Genomic DNA, 21,064 nt, shown 5'->3' on the forward strand with positions numbered 1-21,064 from the left:
ATAAGTTATTGCCCTATTCATATGAGTAATTTGGTACCCAATCTATTAAGAATTTTCTTTATAATATGCCTGTAAAAAGGTTAATGTCTAAATACCTTGCCTGCATATATGAATAGCAATGCCATTTTTGTTTTATTGTGTATTTCAGACACCTTTTAATTGCATTTTATTTGTTAGATAGACTATTCTTTATGGTAGCTAGTAGGTATATGTTGCTATTGATCTCTTGAAATGTGGCTAGTTCAATTGAGGTGGATATTGAAGGAAAATAAATTCTGAGTACTTGATTCGGTTTTGGAAAACTTTATGTTTTAAACAATTTGAATATGTGATTATACTTAATCAATTGTAAGTTTTATGAAATCTAAATACAGTTCAAGTATTTCTGACAAAAATATGTACAAATTGAAATGTGCTGAAAGTGTAAAAGTACATGCTGTATTTAGAAGCCTTAGTATAAAAAAAGTGTAAAAAAATCTAATTTTATGGTGATTATATATTGAAGTGATATTTTAGGTATGTTGGTTAAATAAAATATATTATTAAAACTAATTTCACCTGTTTCTTTTTACTTTTTACTGCAGTATCTAATATGATGCTGTCAGTAGGAATAAAATATGAACCATGTATAAATTTTAAAATGTCTAGTAGGCATACTTAAGAAATCTCATTTACGTTTTATAGTAAAACCCATGGTTGAAATTGAAATTTAGAGTTTAAACTCATGCAGCTAGTAAGCATTAGGGGATTAGAACTAGCCTCGCACAACACTAAAATGCACTCTTTGGGTTTAGTTCAGATCTAGAAATAGCTATTTCTGTTATTATGTATTTTTGTACAAAAGATTTGAGATAGCATAAATTACTAGTGTCTGAGAAAAAGAATAGTACAAGGTTAAGAGTTGGGAGTGAAGAATTCAAAACATAAGGCCAGTATAGGGCCTTTTGGTAGGGAAGCCAAGGCAAGAAAAGATACAATCAATTCTGTGGTGGTGGTTGTCAGAATTGAAGAGCAAGACTGTAGGAACCAGACTGCATGGATATGAATTCTGGCTCTGTTATTTTTCTGTCTGTATGACTTTGAGCAAGATCTTTAACCTTTCTGTGTCTTAATTTCCTCGTCTGTGAAATGGAGACAGTTCTAATGCCTACTTCATAGGGTTGTTATGAAGATTAAGAGTTACTCAATTTAAAAAAAATTTTTTTAAACAATATCTTTATTTATTTTATTTTATTTTATTTTTTTAGAGAGAGAGAGAGAGAGAATTTTTAATATTTATTTTTTTTAGTTTTCGGCAGACACAACATCTTTGTTTGTACGTGGTGCTGAGGATCGAACCTGGGCCGCACGCATGCCAGGCGAGCGCGCTACCGCTTGAGCCACATCCCCAGCCCATAATATCTTTATTTTGCTTATTTATTTTTATGTGGTGCTGAGGATTGAACCCAGTGCCTCACATGTGAGAGGCAAGTGCTCTGCCACTGAGCCACAACCCCAGCCCAAGAGTTACTCAATGTTTGACAGTTACATTTTGTACATAAAAAACCTTTAAATGTTACCCATTTTGTGATTTTTTTTTATTCCAAGGATAGGAAACAAAGCTTTTCAAAGCACTGAAATCTATTAAAAGATTTTCTTATAAAAGATCTTTTATTTTAGGCATATCTTAGTAATATCAGAAGTAGCATCTTTATAGGGCTTGGTTTTATATACCTATAATCGTAGCTACTCCAGAGGCTGAGGCAGGAGATCTGTGAGTTTGAGGCCAGCTTGGGGAATTCAACCAGATCCTATCTCAAAATAAAAAATAAAAATTATAAAAAAGGGCTGGTGATGTAGCTCAGTAGTAGAGTGCTTGTCTAGCATACTCAAGATCCTGGGTTCAGGATATAGTATCCTCAACATCATTATAACAGAGGCAATAATAGATTTCTAATAAGATGTGTACTCTTCGATGTATCTGGACCAAACACAATCCAGAAATAAAGTTGAGCTAGGTAGATTGTAGGAGTAGAAAACTGGTGGCACAGTGGCCGAATTATTCCATATATGTGTTTTGTTGGTCTTGCATAGTCTTTAAAAGTTTTGAATTTACTAATATGTAAACTAAATTAAGGAAATTTTCATAGAATCTGGGTTTGTAGTGTCTCTTATGAATAGATTGTCTGGATCCACATTTCCACATGGCAGCAGTAGGCCGCTTACAGGTTGGGCAGCATTCTGTTCTTCCTGGTTCCAACCTGGCCTGCTGTCCCTTATTACTTGTGTATAAGAGTTATCTCTTCCATCAATGTAGTATAGCACTCCACTTCTTTAGGTTTTTTGAAACTTTATACAATATTCTACATAAAGTCTTATATGTCTTTGGAGAAATTTATTCATAGGTTATCCAGAGCTCTTGTTACCATTGCTATGAGTGTTCTTAAAAATTTTAGTAATCATATTCTAGATATATAACAATATAATTGGTTTTTATATATTGAGTTATTTCTGAATATTAAAGGTAAAGTAAAAGCTTTTGAAAAGATCTAACCAGTCACTTGTAGATTGTTTACATCATAAAGCTCCATTGTTAAATTTAAAAGCAAATGCAGACGTGCATTTGACCTTGTGTGAAATTTCTAATAGCTAACAGAATGGGTACAGCCCCCCCCCCCAACAGATTAAACATTGATAAAAGGCAACATTTGTACTTTGGGAAAATTTAACAAGGCCAGAAACCTTTAAAAGTTCTCTTTCTAAAAATTGATTTGAGATTAAAAAAAAATTAGAACATGCAAAATTATCTAGGAAAAAAATGTAAAAATTAAATCGCCAGTCTCTATCTTAAATCTACTCCATTAGAATTTCCTGGGAGTGACTTATGTTCCAAAACTCTCAGACGGGGTGGGAGGGAAAGGGAGGGGGTCAGGGGATTAGCAAGGATGGTGGAATATGATTGACATTATTATACAAAGTACATGTATGAAGATTTGAATTAGGTGTCAACATACTTTATATACAAAAAGAGATACAAAAATTGTGGTATAAATGTGTATTAAGAATTGTAATGCCAAAACTCCCCAAAACAAAGTACATGTATAAAGGCAAAAAAAAAAAAAAAAGAAGAAGCATAGCTTTACCTTAGATTAGGTAGAGGGAAGTGAAAGGAGGGGAAGGCAGGGGATGTAGGGATAAGAAAGATAGTAGAATGAAACAGACATTGTTACTTTACATATGTGACTGTAGGACCAATATGATTCTACAATATGTATACTCAGAAAAATGAGAAATTCTATCCTATCTATGTATGATATATCAAAGTATATAAGTGAATTCTACTGTCATGTATAACTAATTAAAACAAATAAAAAATTTAAAAAAGTAAATGGAAAGATGGATCATGGAAACAAACAAAAAAAACCCAAAACCTCTTGCAGGTGATTCTGAGCAGTCGGGTTTGGGAACCACTTCTAAGTCCTTTTGTTCCCAAAGGGGCTGATAGCTTTAGTCTCTTAGGCTTATTGCTAGTGGCTGACTTGTCTTGTTTCTGCTGAATAGAATTCTGAGGCCACTTCACTTTTTGCCTGCAAAAAATGAGTGACTTTTTTTCTTTGAAGGAAAGGCAGGGTGTGGAGGTATGACTCTTAATTTCTGTCCTTCTGTGTGGCTCAGTTACTTAACCTAGCGCCAGGCTGTTAAAACAGCTTAAAGTTTCTAGGTAGAATCAGGAAGATAAGAGGTTCTGCTCCTAATGTAGATTAATTTCTTTCTATTCCATGATGTGTTATGTAAAGAGATAGGAGCCTTTCTCTGATGTTTTCTTTCTTTTCCTGACCTGAATTGGGTGCTCTTCCTAATTGTTTTCATAACTTGTGTATAACTGTGTCATGTGTATTTCATTTCTTATAAATGTTGGTTTTCTTATATAGCCTTTAAATTGTGTATCAGTGAGAGTGTTGGTTGATACATGGAGTTTACCAAATTAAAGCAAAATGCCTATATAGAGGTCAAGCACCTCAAAACAGCCTCACAATTGGAAGAAAATATAAAAATTCCGAGTAGGAAATAGATCACTAACAGTACTTTTAGATGAAAGGTAGGGAGAGGTGAGAAGGTTGCTATGAAAAAGCAAGAATAGTAAGACAGAAGTTAAAAGTGGTGTTGACAAAGGAGAAATTAAAAAAAAATTTTTAATTGTAGATGGACACAATACCTTTATTTTATTTGTTTTCATTTTTATGTGGTGCTGGGGATCGAACCCAGTGCCTCGTGCATGCTAGGCAAGTGCTCGCTGAGCCACAACCCCGACCTGGCAAAGGAGAAATTGATAAAAGAAGAATAATGTAAGATAACTGGCAGCAGGAGAAAACGGCCATTGTGGAGAACCCATTAGAGATTAGAAACATAATTTTCGGCAAGCTCCTATAGGGTCCACAAAAATTGAATACCACAATTATTTTTCTTTATGAATATAAGTTATTCAAGAAGGGCTGATATTTAATGGACTTATTTTTTGGGGGATGGTTACCAGGGATTGAACTCAGGTGCATTCAGCTACTGAGCCTCATCCCCAGCCCTATTTTGTATTTTATTTAGAGACAGGATCTCATTTAGTTGCTTAGCACCTCGCTATTTCTGAGGCTGGCTTTGTACTCGAAATCCTCCTGTTTCAGCTTCCCAAGCCACTGAAATTACAGGCTTGTGCCACTGTGTCTGGCTGGACTTATAGTTTTATAAGATTCTGGTGTTCAATTTTAAGTCTTTTCCATAAAACTAATGAGACTCTTTTTTTTTTTGGTTATTTTTTTGAATACTTTTTTTTTGGTTATTTTTTTTGAAATATATGATGTTCAACTTTGGAGTTGGAAACAGTTTCCCTAAGTAATTATATTACTTCATCCTGCAGTTTGTATTTTAATTTTTTCTCCTAATCCACTCTTATTTTTCTTTGGAATAGATAATGATAATTAATTGATTCAAAATTTAAAAGCTACAGAAGAAGGATTTATGATGAAGACTATCCTATAGATAATGATAGTTAATTGATTGAAAATTTAAAAGGTACAGAAGAAGGGGCTTGGGATGTGGCTCAAGTGGTAGCGCTTGCCTGGCATGCATGAGGCACTGGGTTCGATCCTCAGCACCACATAAAAAAATATATTATGTCTACCTAAAACTAAAATAAATAAATATTAAAAAAAAAGATACAGAAGGATTTATGATGAAGACTATCCTTTCTGTTCTTTTTCATTCTATCACTTAGTTTCTTTATGAACAACTGGTGGTATCAGTTTTGTGAATATCCTTTCAGAAATAACTTTTATATTCATAATTCTGTCAGTCTCCTTTGGAGACTTTGGCGTACTCATGATAATCAACTAACTGTTGGTATTTTCTTAAAAATGCAGGTACATTGAAGAGCAGTTTTTAAATAGCTCAAAACAATTCTATTTGTGGAACTGTTTTATGTCCCTCAATTTCACTTCTGAACTTACTAGATAAATTTGTAATGGAAAGTAATCTGACATGATCTTAGCTTCCTGTGTACCCAAGTCTCCATTGGAGCCCCTTTCCTTAGAATGCATGGTTCTAAAGGGGAACATAGTTTTGAAAACTTGACTTGGGGAATCTGACTTGCCTATGCCCTTTGAAAACCACTGTTCCAGTGGGAATGTTTTGACCTTTCCTGTTTTGTCAAGATGGAATGATAAAGTATATCAAAGTGATTGTGACTTTCAAGAAAGTCCAAGTTCAACTACAAGGAGTTTTAGGCCGTGAGGGGTTATTTCTGACAATTACGTAAAGAATAAATGTAGAACATTTTAGGTTAATGTTACTACTGAGTTTTCCTCTGGATTTTTTTTTTCTATATTTGATTCTTAAACCCTCACCTGTCTCATAATACTTTGGTTAAGCTCTAAATGAGGCACTTTCCACATACTAAATTTAGGTATTGTCTTTCTTCAATTAATTGTACATTCTTGATGTTTTGGATACTGTTTGGTACTTACATTATTTCCAGTTATTGAGTGTTTTGATTTTCAAAATAGACCAAGCCTTAAATGTATGAATTAGGTGTTCATTTAATATAAGCGAGGGATTAGATTAGAAATTTGATATATTAATATAATACTTGACTAGTTTGTATGAATATGTAGAACTAAGTTAAAACTTACAGATTTTTTTAAATGCTAGGTGTTATGAGATCTTGACAATATAATCTGTTCCAGAACTTAATACTAATATTAAGATATCCAAAAGTTTTAACTCTTTGCCTTTTTATTTAGACAGCGTTGACGATACAGGTTTATACTTCTGTGTCATCTGTGGCTGTAGATTAAATGCATTACTTTTTTTAGATTGTGACAGCAGACAGCAAGGTCTTAATTTCATTTTCTTTTCTTTTTATTTTTTTTCAGTTGGAGTGCCTAAAGCTTATTGCCTCTCAGAAATTTACAGACAAACGCATTGGCTATTTAGGAGCAATGCTGCTACTAGATGAAAGACAAGATGTCCATCTTCTTATGACCAACTGTATCAAAAAGTAAGTCTTTTCTCTGTCTTACAACTGCTTTGCCTTTTTTAGGGATTTCTTACAATAAAACTTCAAGAGGTTTTATTTACTTATTTTATATTTAATTTATAGAATGTATTTGAATTGCTCTTGGTTCAGTAGCTTAATATGTAAAGAGGCTAATGAGCAAAGGAAAATGAAGGTATTATGTATCTTCAGGTATAAGAATATGTTTCAATGAAATGAACATTTGAACTTTTAGAGAAAAAAAGCATTGGTGATATCTGGTCATTCTTAAGTTTCTTGGACTTAAAATACCATGAATAATGAAATTTTATATGTATTAAAAATTACTAGTGAAAAAAATAACTAGCGCATATTCTGAGTAAATATGTTTTAAAGGTAAAAAGAGAGTGTAGTCTAGTTCATCTGAGATCAGTTGTATGGAATTGTATTTATTGTTTTTAATATGTAGCTTTTTTTTTTATACCAGGGATTGAACTTAACCCCTGAGCCATGTCTCCAGCCCATTTTATATAGCAAGTCTGTAAACTTAACTTTCATTAATAATGAAAATATTAAGTTGATTGATTTATTCAACTTTATTGTAAGCACTGGAATAGAGAGTGAAAAAAATGGTCAGAAATCCTTGATGTCATGGAGGGTACATTTTAGATGTTCAGCATGATTCCTTTATACATTTACTTTAGATAACCCTCTAAGAGAGTTGCTTTAATTTTCTTGCATGCTCTGTTGCCCTTATAACTCACACTTTTAGTCACATGTTAATTTGGCAGTTCTGGCTGGTAGCAAGTTCATATTAGAGTTAATACCAAACCTAAGTGTAGGTTTGCAGCTTGATAAAAATTGAATGAGGCACATAAGTAAAGAATACATCTGTGTTTAGTTTTAATAAGCACTAGCCAAACCCTAAGTGAATTTTATTACTTTTTTAAACAATTGAGAATTGATCAACTACTTTATTCCATGGTTTAGATCATTCTGTTCTTCTCTTTCTTTCTTTTTTGTACTGGGATTGAACCCAGAGTTGCTTTACCACTGAACTACATCCCCAATCTTTTTTATTTTTTTATTTTGAGACAGGATCTCATTAGGGCTGGATGCGTACACCTGTAATCGCAGCAACTCGAGAGGCTGAGGCAGGAGGATTGCAGGTTCAAAGCCAGCCTCAGCAAGAGCTAGGTGCTAAGCAACTCAGTGAGAACCTGTCTCTAAATAAAATACAAAATAGGGTTGGGGATGTGGCTCAATGGTTGAGTTTAATCCCTAGTATAAAACAAACAAAGAACATCTCACTAGGTTGCTTAGGGCTCGAATAAGTTGCTGAGGCTAACCTTGAACTTGTGATCCTCCTGCTTCAGCCTCCTGAGTTGTTGGGATTACAGGTATGTGCTATCATGCTTGACCTGTTATTTCTTTTAATCTGCTAATGAATGTGTGATTTTTGTTTTTGGTGAGTTTGTTTGTATTTTAGGGCATCATAGTTTTCAGCAGTTTTTATTGCTTAATAATGAAAGTTTGCTTTGAATATGGTGACTACGAGTAGAGTTTGGTGCCCTTCCTTTGATTTGTTCTAATGAGCACCATTCCTTTTGCACCATCAGTTGTCAGAATGTCAATATAGTAATAATAATTTGTTAGGATTATAGAATAATTATGTGTTAAGATTATGAAAATAGTTTGGATCACGTGGACTTTCTATGAAAGTCTTAATGTCTTCCAGAGACCCTTTGAACCATGCTGGGCTAAAGGATACTCTGAAATACTCTGAAAGCTTGTAGCATAACCCAAAGGATAATTCAGCTTCTGGATAACAAGAAGGATTATACTAATCAGACAAGTTTACCAGTTCAAGCTTTGAATATTTTATCTTCCCTTCCTCCCTTCCTCCCTTCTTTCTTCCTTTTCTTCCTTCCTTCTTTTTCTTCCTTCCTTCCCTCCTTCCCTCCCTCCCTCCCTCCCTCCCTCCTTTCCTCCCTCCCTTCCTTCCTTCCTTCCATTTCTTCCTTCCTTCTTTCCTTCCATTTTTTCTAATTTGTTTGGTCTCTAGTAAGAGCCACTTAGTTGACATCACCATGATGGTGGTAACACATACATGAGAGAGGGAGAGAGCACTTGATGAGACAGGAAGCCAGAGAGAGAGGAGGGCCAGTCTGGCTCTACTAACTTACTCTTCAAGATCAGTTCCCAATGACTTCTCAGTAAGTTCTTCTTCTAAAAACTTATTACTGTCTCTCATATCAACATACTGGGGACCAAGTTTTTAATACATGAACCTTGGAGAGGGACACACTGAAACCAAATAATCAGCATCTGTATGTGCACAATCAGATATAGGGGCTCACTGAAAATATATGGCTTAGTTTATTAAAAGTGGCTTTATTAGCTTATTTTTTTATCATGATACTGATAATTATTTTTTTGAAAGAACAAAATGTTAAAAATTATTTAATGTAACTTAAAAGTTAATACTAAAGCGTAAGATCAAAGATTGTAGAGGCTAACAATTTCTATTGTGTATGCTCTTATGGTAGAGATTGTTTTTCTGATTTTTTTTTTTAAAGAGTATTTTGGCTATTGTGTATCTTATCATATAGTTTGTAGTAGATCATTTAAACATCTCTTAAAACACTTTTGTTCCATATTTTTATTGTTGCTAGTTTTTATTTCCATTGGTTTGTTAAGTTTTTTAATGTGGGTGTCTTTCACATCTGTCAGATAACATGTTGCCCAATTTCTTCTTTCTTTCTCTCTTTTTTTTTTTAACAATATCTTTATTTTTATGTGGTTTTGAGGATCGAACCCAGTGCCTCATGCACGGTAGACGAGCACTCTACCTCCGAGCCACAACCCCAGCCCATTTTGTTCAATTTCTAGTACTTAGGTATTTGGAAACTTTGGGTGTAAATTTATAGGAGGGACTGTCATTCGGCTCACTGTACTACTAATTTGTAATAAATTTGGATGAAACATTTTCCTTCTAATTACTCCTGTTAGTCATTTTTATTATTGGAGAAATCTTGAATCATTCTATACTTGTTCACTGAATTGTGAAGTTTGTTCATGGGAGCACTAGGTAAAGTGTGTTTGTTTCTCCCTCCTTTCTCTCTTTTGTAGTGATCTTAATCATAGCACACAGTTTGTGCAGGGGCTAGCACTTTGTACCCTCGGCTGCATGGGCTCCTCAGAGATGTGCAGAGATCTTGCAGGAGAGGTAGAGAAGCTCCTGAAAACCTCCAACTCTTACTTAAGGAAAAAGGTAACTTTTAATGAAATTAATATGGATTAGAAAGCAGATTACTATTTTGAAAGTTCATATGATATAAAGTATTTCTCTCTGCAGAAAATATATTTCAAATGGCTACATGTGAATCTTAATTCCACATTTTTCTAGGAAATTATTTATAAACAAGCAAGTGTATTAGATATCCTAGGTGGCATATCACTTCCTAAATAATTTAAACAATATTAAAACAAATTGATAACAGGAAGGTCTTTATGAATTAATTTTTTTCTCTTGTGCTGGGGATTGAACCTGGGCCTGTGCATGCTAGGCTAACACTCTGCCACTAAGCCACAGCCACACTCCCAGCTCATGAATTAACTCTTATACTATTAGCTCTCATGTCTTTGAGTGCCTTTATCTCTGGAATGGCAGTTTCCTTGAGGGAATGATGTAGAACTCACTTTCTAAAATTGGTATATCTGATGAGAATAGAAGAGACTTATTCCTGTTTTCTTAATTTATCTGCACTCATTTGTTGATATAAACATTTTGTTGAGTTTTTAAGTTATACTTCAATCCAAAAGCTTTTGTAAACAAAATGTATGGAATTTAAAAGTCCATGAAATGAACACCTATCATCATCTGGTTGGCATTTACTGTGCCTTTTTTTTTTTTCTTTCTCTTTCTTTGTTTTATTTATTTATTTACTTACTACTGGGTCTTTGCCACTGAATTACATCCCTTTTTTGTTTTTTATTTTGAGACAGTGTCTTACCAAGTTGCTTAGGGCCTCACTAAGTTGCTGAGGTGGGTCTTGAACTTGCAGTGCTCTTGTCTCAGACTTCCAAGTTCCTTGGATTACATGCACGTGCCACTGTGCCTCTTTTTTAATGGTGTGAGAAAGAAGCAATGAAAGGGCCAAACCATTTCAATGATATACCTTTAATGATGGCTGCCAACAAAGTTTGTTGGTTCGTTCGTTGGTCCCTCCCTCCCTTCCTTCTTTTCGTTCTGGGACTTCTATCTTGATTCAAATTGAGCAAACATAAAACAATGATTGCAATTGATTTTAATCCCCTGAGTAAAATGGAACTCGATAAGCCTATACTGATAAATAAACAGATGCAAATTGAAAAGCTGTTACTTAATGTGCAATATCATTTAATAAATGTAGAAAGAATTACTGAATTAAAAATTTGCCATTTGGCATTTACAAAAGAGAAGAGAAAAGGAAATGCTTGTGCATTACTGTGCCTTTCTCAGCCGTTCTGGAAAGCAGTGCAACAGAGTTTTGCACATGGGAAGCAGCTGCTCTACCACTGAGATGCATCCCTGTTCCTCTCCTTTTGAAAGGACAGTTTTGCTGGAAATACAATTCTTGGTACACAGTCTTTATTTCAGTACTTTATTTTTTTTTCTAAATATTTATTTTTAAGTTTTAGATGAACACAATGTCTTTATTTTGTTTCTATGTGGTGCTGAAACTCGAACCCAGTGCCTCACGCATGCTAGGCAAGCGCTGTTACCACTTGAGCCCCATCCCCAGCCCTATTTCAGTACTTTAAAGATGTCATTCCACTGTCTTTTGTCCTCTTTAGTTTCTGATGATAAATCAGCTGGTAATTGAGGATTTTATTGAGAATACCTCCAATGTGATGTCTCTTGCTACTTCCAAAATGCAGAGTTTAATTTTTCCTTAATTTGTAAGCCAGTATTTTTTTTTTAACTATGTGAGCTACTCTTATAAGGCACATTGTTGCATTAAATAAAATATTCCTTTGGATTAGCTGCCCCTTCCCCACAATTCACCATGGGGGAAATGAACAGAAATCTTGTTAATCTGTCTAAACTTTTAAAGTTTTTGACTAAAATAATAGCTGTGGTTACTTTAGGGTGGATAAATAAAATTGGTCTATTTTTGGGGGCGGGGCAGGTACTGGGGTTGATTGAACTCAGGGTCCCTCAACCACTGCGCCACATCCCCAGCCCTATTTTGTATTTTATTTAGAGACAGTGATCTCAGTGAGTTGATTAACACCTCACTGTTGCTGAGGCTGGCTTTGAACTTGCAATCTTCCTGTCTCAGCCTCCAGAGCAGCTGAGATTATAGGCATACACCACTGCGCCCGGCACAAAATTGACCTTTTTTTTTTTTTTAAGAGAGAGAATTTTTTACTTATTATTTTTAGTTTTCGGTGGACACAACATCTTTGTATGTGGTGCTGAGGATCGAACCTGGGCCGCACGCATGCCAGGCGAGCGCGCTACCACTTGAGCCACATCCCCAGCCCCAAAATTGGCCTTTATTTAATTAATTTATTTATTTTAAAAAATATTTTATTAGTTGTTGATGGACCTTTATTTATTTATATGTGATGCTGAGAATCGAACCCAGTGCCTCACACATGCTAGGCAAGCGCTATACCACTGAGCCACAATCCCAGCCTGAAAATTGATCTTTAAATGTACTTTTCTTTCTAATAAGACAATCTTTTCTTTAGTGAAGACTAGTTAAGTATATTTCAAATTATTTTCTTTCTTTCTTCCTCCCTTCTACTTTTTTCCTTTCTTATACTGGGGATTCAATTTAGGCTCTTGTACCTGTGTGCTCTCCCACTGAGCTAGGTCCGTATCCCACTTAGATGATTTTAATGTTGGCAGTGTTGGTTGTAGTCAGTATAGAAGCTGTTAAAGTTAACAGCAGATTTAAAGCATTTGCAGTTTATATCCTTCAGTTTCATGATGTATTTATATCTGTTGGTTTTCTTATTCAGAGGAATGAGTATCAGAAATGGAAGTCTTTATCTAATTTTTTTTTGCTTCCCCAGAACTCTGCATACGTTCTGTTTAATTTTTGATAAATTCATATTAACCATGGTCTAATTTAGAAAATTTTTACCCAGTTGTCTAGCGATATATGAATAGAGGAACAGCAGGTGAGCTAGAAATTCTTCATTAATGCAATAGTATGAACTGGAAAGCTCCAACCAGTTAATAAATAAACAGTAAACTATCTTCTTTATTTTTCTAGCAGATGAACTAGTTGGTGAAGTTTTTTTGTTGTTGTTTTTATAAGATTGGTTGCCTTGGCTTACCTGAAATAAATTTTTTGTCCTTTTATTTTTTTTATAGGCAGCACTGTGTGCTGTTCATGTCATCAGGAAGGTTCCTGAACTTATGGAGATGTTCTTACCAGCAACAAAAAATTTATTGAATGAGAAGAACCATGGTAATGTGATTTGGATGAACTCATGAAGTACTAAGGGAGAAAGGGAAAGAGAAAAAACTTAAGGCTATGACCGCCTGTGTCTCAGGATGGTGGACTTGCCTTGCTACAGTGCTTAGATAGTTTCTAGCAAGGTCTTTTCTGCTCACTTATACTAGTTTCATAACTAGATTGATTCTTCATAACAAACTTTGTCTTTCATCTCTGGTCCTCTTTTAAGTTGTTAATATTCAGAATAATGTATGACTAATTCTACCCTTTGTTTTCATGTGTAAAACCTTTTGATTTCTTGGCTATTTTATAATAAAAAGTAATTTTCTTCATTGTCATGTGGTAGGAGTATGAGATAAATGAAAAATCTTTTGGGTTAGTTACTTCTAATAGGAATTTATAATGGATACTCAGGTATCTTTATGTAAATCTTATTAGGAATTAAGCATTTTATTCTTATTTTGAAGTCAGTGAAACTAAATTCTGAGAACATTTATGTGTCTTAAATTCTAAGAGGAAAAAATGCTACAGTGTATTTCATTTAATTAATTCAGTGCTTTGCCCAGAATTCTCAAAATATACTTGTATAACAAATGAATATTTTAGTCCCTTATTTATCTCTTAGTGAAAAGTATTGTGAGATTCTCTTTACTGACTTTGGAACGAGCAAATTTATCTTGTCATTCATTATTATCTTGGAGTTTTGATATTTTTTTTCAGAAAATTTAAAATCTTACTAAGATTTTTGTCTTTTAAGCTGTCAGAACTCAGCTAATAGTTTTTTGAGTAAGTATGGAATAGAAGAGGTCTAGAACACATTGACTATGAACATGTCCTTTTGGACATTCTTAGATGGAAAGGTGTATTGTTGTCATTTTTAAATAATTATTTTGGTCACACAGTTGTTAAAGATACTCTGATTTGACTGACTTCACCAGTATTCAATCAGCAGGCTTCTAGTAAGTATCTCCTTTGTATTCACCACAATGCTTAGATTCTTTAGGGGACTAAAAAGGAGAAGTAGCAACTATCCATTTGGAATTGATCTTCAGGAACCAAAGCCCTATTCTACAAAGTTGGGTCATAGAGGCTTACTTTTAGTTTTCCTTTGTTCTTTTCTTTCAGGTGTCCTTCACACATCTGTAGTCCTTCTCACAGAAATGTGTGAGCGCAGCCCAGATATGCTTGCACATTTCAGAAAGGTAGGTGCCATTCTGTATGCCTAAGCCTTTCTTGATTGGGAAGTGATTTCCTGAAAAGTAAATGATTTTATCACTTACAACTTTCTTTTGAAAGCAAGCTATGGAGCTGAATAATGGATTTAACTAGCCCTGCTGTGTTGTAGGGCTGGAAGCCAGATTTAGGTATATAAGAACTGGCATTAATACAGTGTTTTCCTTTTCCAAGAGAATTCTTTTCTTGTTGGCAGACATAGTAAGTGTTTTATTTGCTGTTTTCACATTGAGTCAGGAAATGTAACCTGAGGTCACATTGCAAGTAGATTTTTTTTTTAAAGGCAGATAGTTTTCTTTGTTTTAAAGGTGAAAACTGCAAACCAAAATTTGATTTTTTTTTTTTAATTACCCCATGTTCACTTTAAGCCATTGACTCCTTTGATGGAAGTCCTACCTTTTCTTTCTTCCTTTTTTAAATAGATGGACACAATACCTTTATTTTATTTACTTATGTATCTATCTGTTTATTTATTTATGTGGTGCTGAGGATTGAACCCAGTTCCTTACATGTGCTAGGCAAGCACTCTACCACCGAGCTACAACCCCAGCCCTGAAGTCCTAGCTTTCTTAAGTTCCCCCCTCCTTCTTTACTAGCATTTTAAAGTGGACAGTTTTATTTCTATACTTCATTTAGAAGGCAGTAGGCAGGAAGACTCAAAGAAAGTTTGTTCTTTGAGTAATTACATGTATTTAATTTCTTTTATAGGATGCTGATCCCTCCATGAATGGGGCTCATTTTGCATTTTAGATGTAATAGCAGATTTTTTTTATTTTATTTTTTTCTTTTCCTCCCCTTTAGATGTTCATGTCTTGATAAATTATTGTAAAATAGTATGAGACCCGTATCTGTCCCTAATGCTTGCTTTATATGTTTTGTTCCTGTTGTCTGTTTGGAATCCTGCTGTATGTTAGAATGAAAAGGTAAGAATTAACACTCTTTTAGATGGTGCATGCTGGCATTAGGTCCTTAGAAGCTTTTGTGTATCCATCCACAGATGTGGCTTTTAAATTATACTAATGCTGAAGCTGTGCTTAATACTGTGGATTATTTGTTCTAGTGTTTTTTGCTAACTTTACCCAGTCTAGTTTTCGTCTTGTCATTTAAACTCCTGACTCCAGAGTCAGCCTTGGATTTCAGTTGCAGCCTTTCTTGAATTGTATGCCCTCTCCTCTGCCTTTCCTTGATCTATACTTGAGAAACTTTGAACGGTTTCCTGGTTACTTTGGTGATAGCAATTCCACATCAATCTGGAGCCTGGACACAAAACATTGCTTCTATTTGCATTAGATATTTTAGAGCCATGTGTGGGTAACTTCATACTTTTAAAAGCTCTGAGAATGCTACTGAGCTTTCACTTCAGACTTAGAGATTTTATTTTCTTCTTACCTGGACATAATCTTGCCTAGATGTTTGGAATATTAAAAGGATTTAGAGGTACAGTAGGTGGGCACCAACTGATTTTCATGGCTGCAGCCTTACCCTTTGTCATTTTATTTTGTTTGTCCTGTCATCAGTTTTAGTAACTTATATTTTTGTCTGAAATTAAATCTGAATTACAAGAATTTGTATGCTGAACATCTAGACATTTGTGTTTTCTGTCCCAGGGTAATCGTATGTGATGTTCTGGCCTTATGTTAATAAAACAGTTTAGTAGCCCAAGGAAAAAGGACTTCTCCAAGAACTAAACCAGATTTGAAAAGTAATTAGGGTTATGTATAGTACTAAAAAATAAAAAAGCAGACCTTTGGGAAGTATGCAAGGTGAGCTGCTTATCTCTACACAGTTTTCCCACAGTTGACAGATTTAAAGAGGATTTGTTTAGAATTTACACATCTCCATTGTTTAATCTTGTCTTATTCTTGAAGTTGTCCGAATTAGATTTTTGATTAGGTGACTTAATGACTCACTAAATTCTGAGGTATTATGGCCAAACTTACTTAAATTCACAGAGATTGTGTTCTCTTGCATTTAGAAGTGGCCTTAATGTTTTGAGTGCATGCCTTGAGTATAGATTGGATTTTTATTTTAATTTCAGCCCTCTTTGAAGCTTGAAGAGTATTGAGGGAACAGAGTCTAATTACAATGTGAAAAAAATAAAATTGAGTTATAGCAAAGTTGGAACTATTTAGATAGACTACAAAAAGATGTAGTGTGTTTCACTTTGGATACTTCTTTATTCAATTTTAGGCCAATAGAGTTGTTTACATAAGTTGAGTTTTTAGTTGGAAATAGGGAAGTTAATTGTGGTGAACCTTTTGGAGTAGAGTTTTAACATCAAGTAATTATCAACAGAAGTGAAATGCATGTCAATATATAAAGAAAGCATCTATTAAATTCAGTGTGGCAATAACATTGCCTCTTCTATGTGTCATGACTCTAATGGACAAGGGAGCACCTCACCATTAGGAATGTGTAGTCTCATTGAAAAAAAAAACAGGCCACAAAGAAGTGTGTATAGATAAGTGCTGATATTAAGTTGCAACGAAGTTGTGTCATGTGAATTAAGAAGAGGGAGGGGAAATTATTTATAACTTTGTATTTTCTTAAGGCAAAAGATATATTTTCTTCATGTGTTATTTCACTTAGTTAATGTTGATGGCTTTGGTATTTCCTGTTTGTTGCAAGAGGACATAACTAGCTCTAAAGAGGAGAGAAAAGTTTTCTCTTTTTGAGGTGGTAGGCTTTAAGGCCGTAATTTTAATAAGATAACCAGTTATATTTTGTTGTGATAGCATTTTATATTCAAATATTTGAATGGATAAAAAAGCAGACCTTTGGGAAGTATCTAACATTTTTTGCCAACCATATGTGTCAGGTTGTACAGAAGTAAAAATGCAGTGTACAGGCATATGTTTTACTTGATTCCTGTAGGCTTTTGGATCCATCATTATTTGTAATATCTTTGCATATTTAACTCTGGAGTAAAAAAGTCTGGTTTGTTTTATTTTGACAAAATACATATTATTTCTTGAGTTTTTGGCCTAAGTACTCCACTTTATATTTTTCAAACATTAATATAGCACCATATTTGTATCAATAGAATTTCCTGGATCAGACCCTTGCATCCTTTTTTGAACCAAAGGACTTGCTTATTCAAGAGAAATTCTTAGGTATTCACTGTTTTGTCTTTGTTTTGTTTTTGATGCATCTTTCTTTTCTGCAGCTTGTGCCCCAATTAGTTCGTATTCTAAAGAACCTCATCATGTCCGGATATTCCCCAGAACATGATGTTTCTGGTATCAGTGACCCCTTTTTGCAGGTGAGGTTGATAAAACATTTTGAATAAATATCATGTGAACTTAATAAATTTTGAATAGGCTATTTTCTTCCCCTTAAATTTGTATTGGTTAGAAATTAGATAATTAAGCAAACTATATTAATGAACAGGGACACAGTTCTTCATTTTATTACTTTAATAGAATAAAACTACAATTTTAATAGTCAGAATCATTCACTACTTAGATACTTGAATCAACATAATATGTCTGCAAGTGGTATCCTTTAGCTGTGGAGCAGTGAAGAATGGGTTGTCTAAGAACTTTATTAGGCATAGAGGCATATGGATAGTTTCTCTAAAAATAGTGTTTAAAATTCTTCTGACTTAGTATTTTTAATGTGGTCTAAGACTTCATTTCAACTATTTGAATTTCATACCAATTTAAGATTTCTTTGTGCCAGGCATAATTTATTGATCCTTGCCATATTTTGCATATTAGGTACGAATTTTGCGGTTGTTAAGAATTTTAGGACGAAATGATGATGACTCAAGTGAAGCTATGAATGACATATTAGCACAGGTGAGTAGACCCAACTTGAATTGTATGAAAAACTCATATTCATCTAGCAGGGAGTGGAATGATTGTGATTACTATATGAGGCAACTTTGTTTTCTCATTGGTGGCCATAATCACAAAATAACTCATTGCCTCTGGATAGTTTCTGGAAATGTTGTTTTCTCACTTTTGTACCATACTCTGTCTTTTCAGGTTGCCACTAATACAGAGACTAGTAAAAATGTAGGAAATGCTATTCTGTATGAAACGGTTTTGACTATCATGGATATTAAATCAGAGAGTGGACTGCGAGTAAGTCTCAAATATTTTTTGCCCTAAACATTTTATTTAGATTGATCATCTAGGAACTGGATTCCATTTGGAATTAGACTTAAGGAAGAGATTTTGTAAAAATGCATAATGCTGTGTTTTTGGCATGTGAATTATTATTCCCATTGAAGGCTTACCATTGATAATAGTCTGGAAGACTTAGGTATAGTTAGATATTTTGAGATTGTAAAGACGAAGAAACATTTCAGAATAAACTTTTACTAGAACCACAATTTCAAACAAGACATATTTGAATAGATTTGTTTTTATTTTTAAGGAATGGACAAATAGAGTAAGCAGTACTAAAGGTACACAGGAAAGAAAATGTTTGTCTTGTAGCTTTCATGTGTGTAGCCTGTCAGTTCTTCCAGAAGGAAATGCTGGTAGTATTTTCTATTGTATATTTAGACATTTTATCCATATTTAAATGTGTCTATGCATGCATTTTTCTTCTCTCCACTTTAATAAACTCTTTATTTCAAATAATTTTAGACTTAGAGTTGCAAAAATATTTCACAGTTCTAATATACACTATGTCCTTCACCCAGGATGTTTCAAGTTAAGACCTTGCAAAATTATAGCATAATTATCAAGACTGAGAAACTAATAAATATTAATACTATACTACTAATTAAATTATAAACTTTATTAATGTTTCACTAATTTTTCTACTGATGTTTATTTTTTGTTCTAGGAGCCAGTCCATTATCACACACTGCACTTAATTGTCTTTTTTCCGTAGTTTCCTCTAATCTTTGACAGTTTCTCAGTTTTTCTTTGTTTCACGAATTTGACTTTTGAAAAGTACTGATAAGTTACCTTGTAGAATATGCCTCAATTTGAATCTTTCTGATATTTTTTTGTAATTTTGTAGAGTAAGATTATGCTTTTTTTTGGGCAAAACTATTACAAAAATGATGTCCCCTTCTCATTTTGATTGTATCAGGAAATGCATACATATATAATGTGTGTGTATATATATATATATATATGTTATATAAAATATATTTGTGAGGTTAATATATTTTATGATCATTGATCATTTGGTTAAGGTGATGATTGCTGGGTTCTCCTCACTGTAAAGTTACTGTTTTTTCCTTGTAATTAATTTGGAGGGGAAACACTTGGAAACTGTAAATTTTCTGTTTACAGACTTTTGCCCATCAGTTTTGATACCCATCTGGGGATCTTGCTTGCAGTAATATGAGGATAGTGTTTTAATGGTAGTTTTCTATAGCCTTCATTTTTTCCTTTATGAAATAATTGGAGTTCTGCAAAGAGAAGTTGTCCCTTCTCCCAAATGTATTTATTAATTCAGTCATTTATTTATTAATATTAGAGTTGATAACCCAAAATCTTAAAAGAAACAGATTTACTAACCAGAATATAGTATCTTTACAATAGCCAGTCATATCACCAAAGCAACTTGGGTTAAATTTTTTCCTTCTTTTCAGACAGGATTGTAACATATCTTGGGTATTGCTCTATGTCTTATTTTGTTCAGCTCACATTATTTTGTAGTTCATTCCATATTGATGTCTGGAGACCAGTCTTTTTTTTTTCTGAATTGTGATAAAATATATGTAACATAAAATTTACCATTTTTAAATGTATATAGTTTATTGGCATTAATACGTTTGTATAGCTTGTACCACCATTTTCCCCAGAACTTATTTTCATTTTCCCAAACTCTGTCTTCATTAAACAATAACTGTTTATTCTATACTACCTCAAATCCCTGGCATCTACCTTTCTGTTTTTTTGCTCTGTGAATTTGATTACTTCAGGTACCTCTGAAAAGATATGGGGGAAAAAAGTGTTTTCTAGCTCCTCTTCTCACATATTTCTCAACACTTAATTTTTTTTTTTTTTGGTACTGGGGATTGAATTTAGGGGCACTCAACCACTGAGCCACATCCCCAGCCCTATTTTGTAATTTATTGAGAGACAGGGCCTCACTGTGTTGCTTAGTGCTTCGCCGTTGCTGAGGCTGGCTTTGAACTCGAAATCCTCCGTCTGAGTCTCTGGTGCCTCTGGTGCTTCTGGGATTACATGCCTGTGCCACCGTACCTGGCTCAACATTTAATTTTTGACACCAGATGTGTAGGAATGTTACTCATACAATGAGTGATTCTCCAGCAGATACTACTTGAATGTCTTCCACATTGATTTATTTCTTGCAATATCACTTGGAGGTAGCATCATATCCCACAGGATAAGGGTAAAGTCTCACAATACTATGTCCCGTTTCACATGCCAATCACAAGTGTGTATGACCTATGCTTTAACTAAACATCTATAAATCTAGGTTCTCATATCATTCCCTACTCTTGTTTGATTAATTTACTAGAGTATCTCAGAACAAAGGGAAACATTTTACTTAGGTATATCAATTTGTTATAAAGGATATTGAAAAGGCTACAGGTGGGAGAGATTTATAAGGCAAGATATGTGGGAATGATTGGGGGCTTCTGTGCTTTCTACATGTATGATGCTCTTCAGGAAATTCTTACGTGTTTATCTGTCCAGAAACTCCTAGGAACCCTGTCCTTTTGAGTTTTTATGGAGGCCTCATTATGTAGGCACACTTAATTGGATCACTGGCAGTTGGTCATCAGCATGACCTTTAGCACCCCTGCCATCCCTAGAGCCTGGGCATGAGACTGAACACTCCAACGCTGGGGTTTCTATGGCAAACCAACCCTACCTTGAGGTTATCTAGGAGCCTATTAAAAATCACTTCACTAGAACTAAAGGTGTTACCA

General features: G+C 34.1%; 1 protein-coding gene across 2 annotated transcripts in view; it reads left to right on the forward strand.

Moving 5' to 3' along the window:
- Positions 1-21,064, forward strand: part of Ap1g1 (adaptor related protein complex 1 subunit gamma 1) — an 80,107-nt gene that overhangs the window by 29,094 nt on the left and 29,949 nt on the right. For both annotated transcript variants that reach the window (XM_005318394.4, XM_078032617.1), the window contains exons 3-9: positions 6,402-6,526; positions 9,635-9,776; positions 12,876-12,972; positions 14,086-14,162; positions 17,360-17,455; positions 17,913-17,993; positions 18,183-18,281. In XM_005318394.4, the coding sequence (XP_005318451.1) occupies positions 6,402-6,526; positions 9,635-9,776; positions 12,876-12,972; positions 14,086-14,162; positions 17,360-17,455; positions 17,913-17,993; positions 18,183-18,281 (717 nt within the window). The remainder of the gene's footprint in view (positions 1-6,401; positions 6,527-9,634; positions 9,777-12,875; positions 12,973-14,085; positions 14,163-17,359; positions 17,456-17,912; positions 17,994-18,182; positions 18,282-21,064) is intronic.

Source organism: Ictidomys tridecemlineatus, chromosome 15 (genome assembly GCF_052094955.1).
Source record: "Ictidomys tridecemlineatus isolate mIctTri1 chromosome 15, mIctTri1.hap1, whole genome shotgun sequence".
NCBI lineage: Eukaryota > Metazoa > Chordata > Mammalia > Rodentia > Sciuridae > Ictidomys > Ictidomys tridecemlineatus.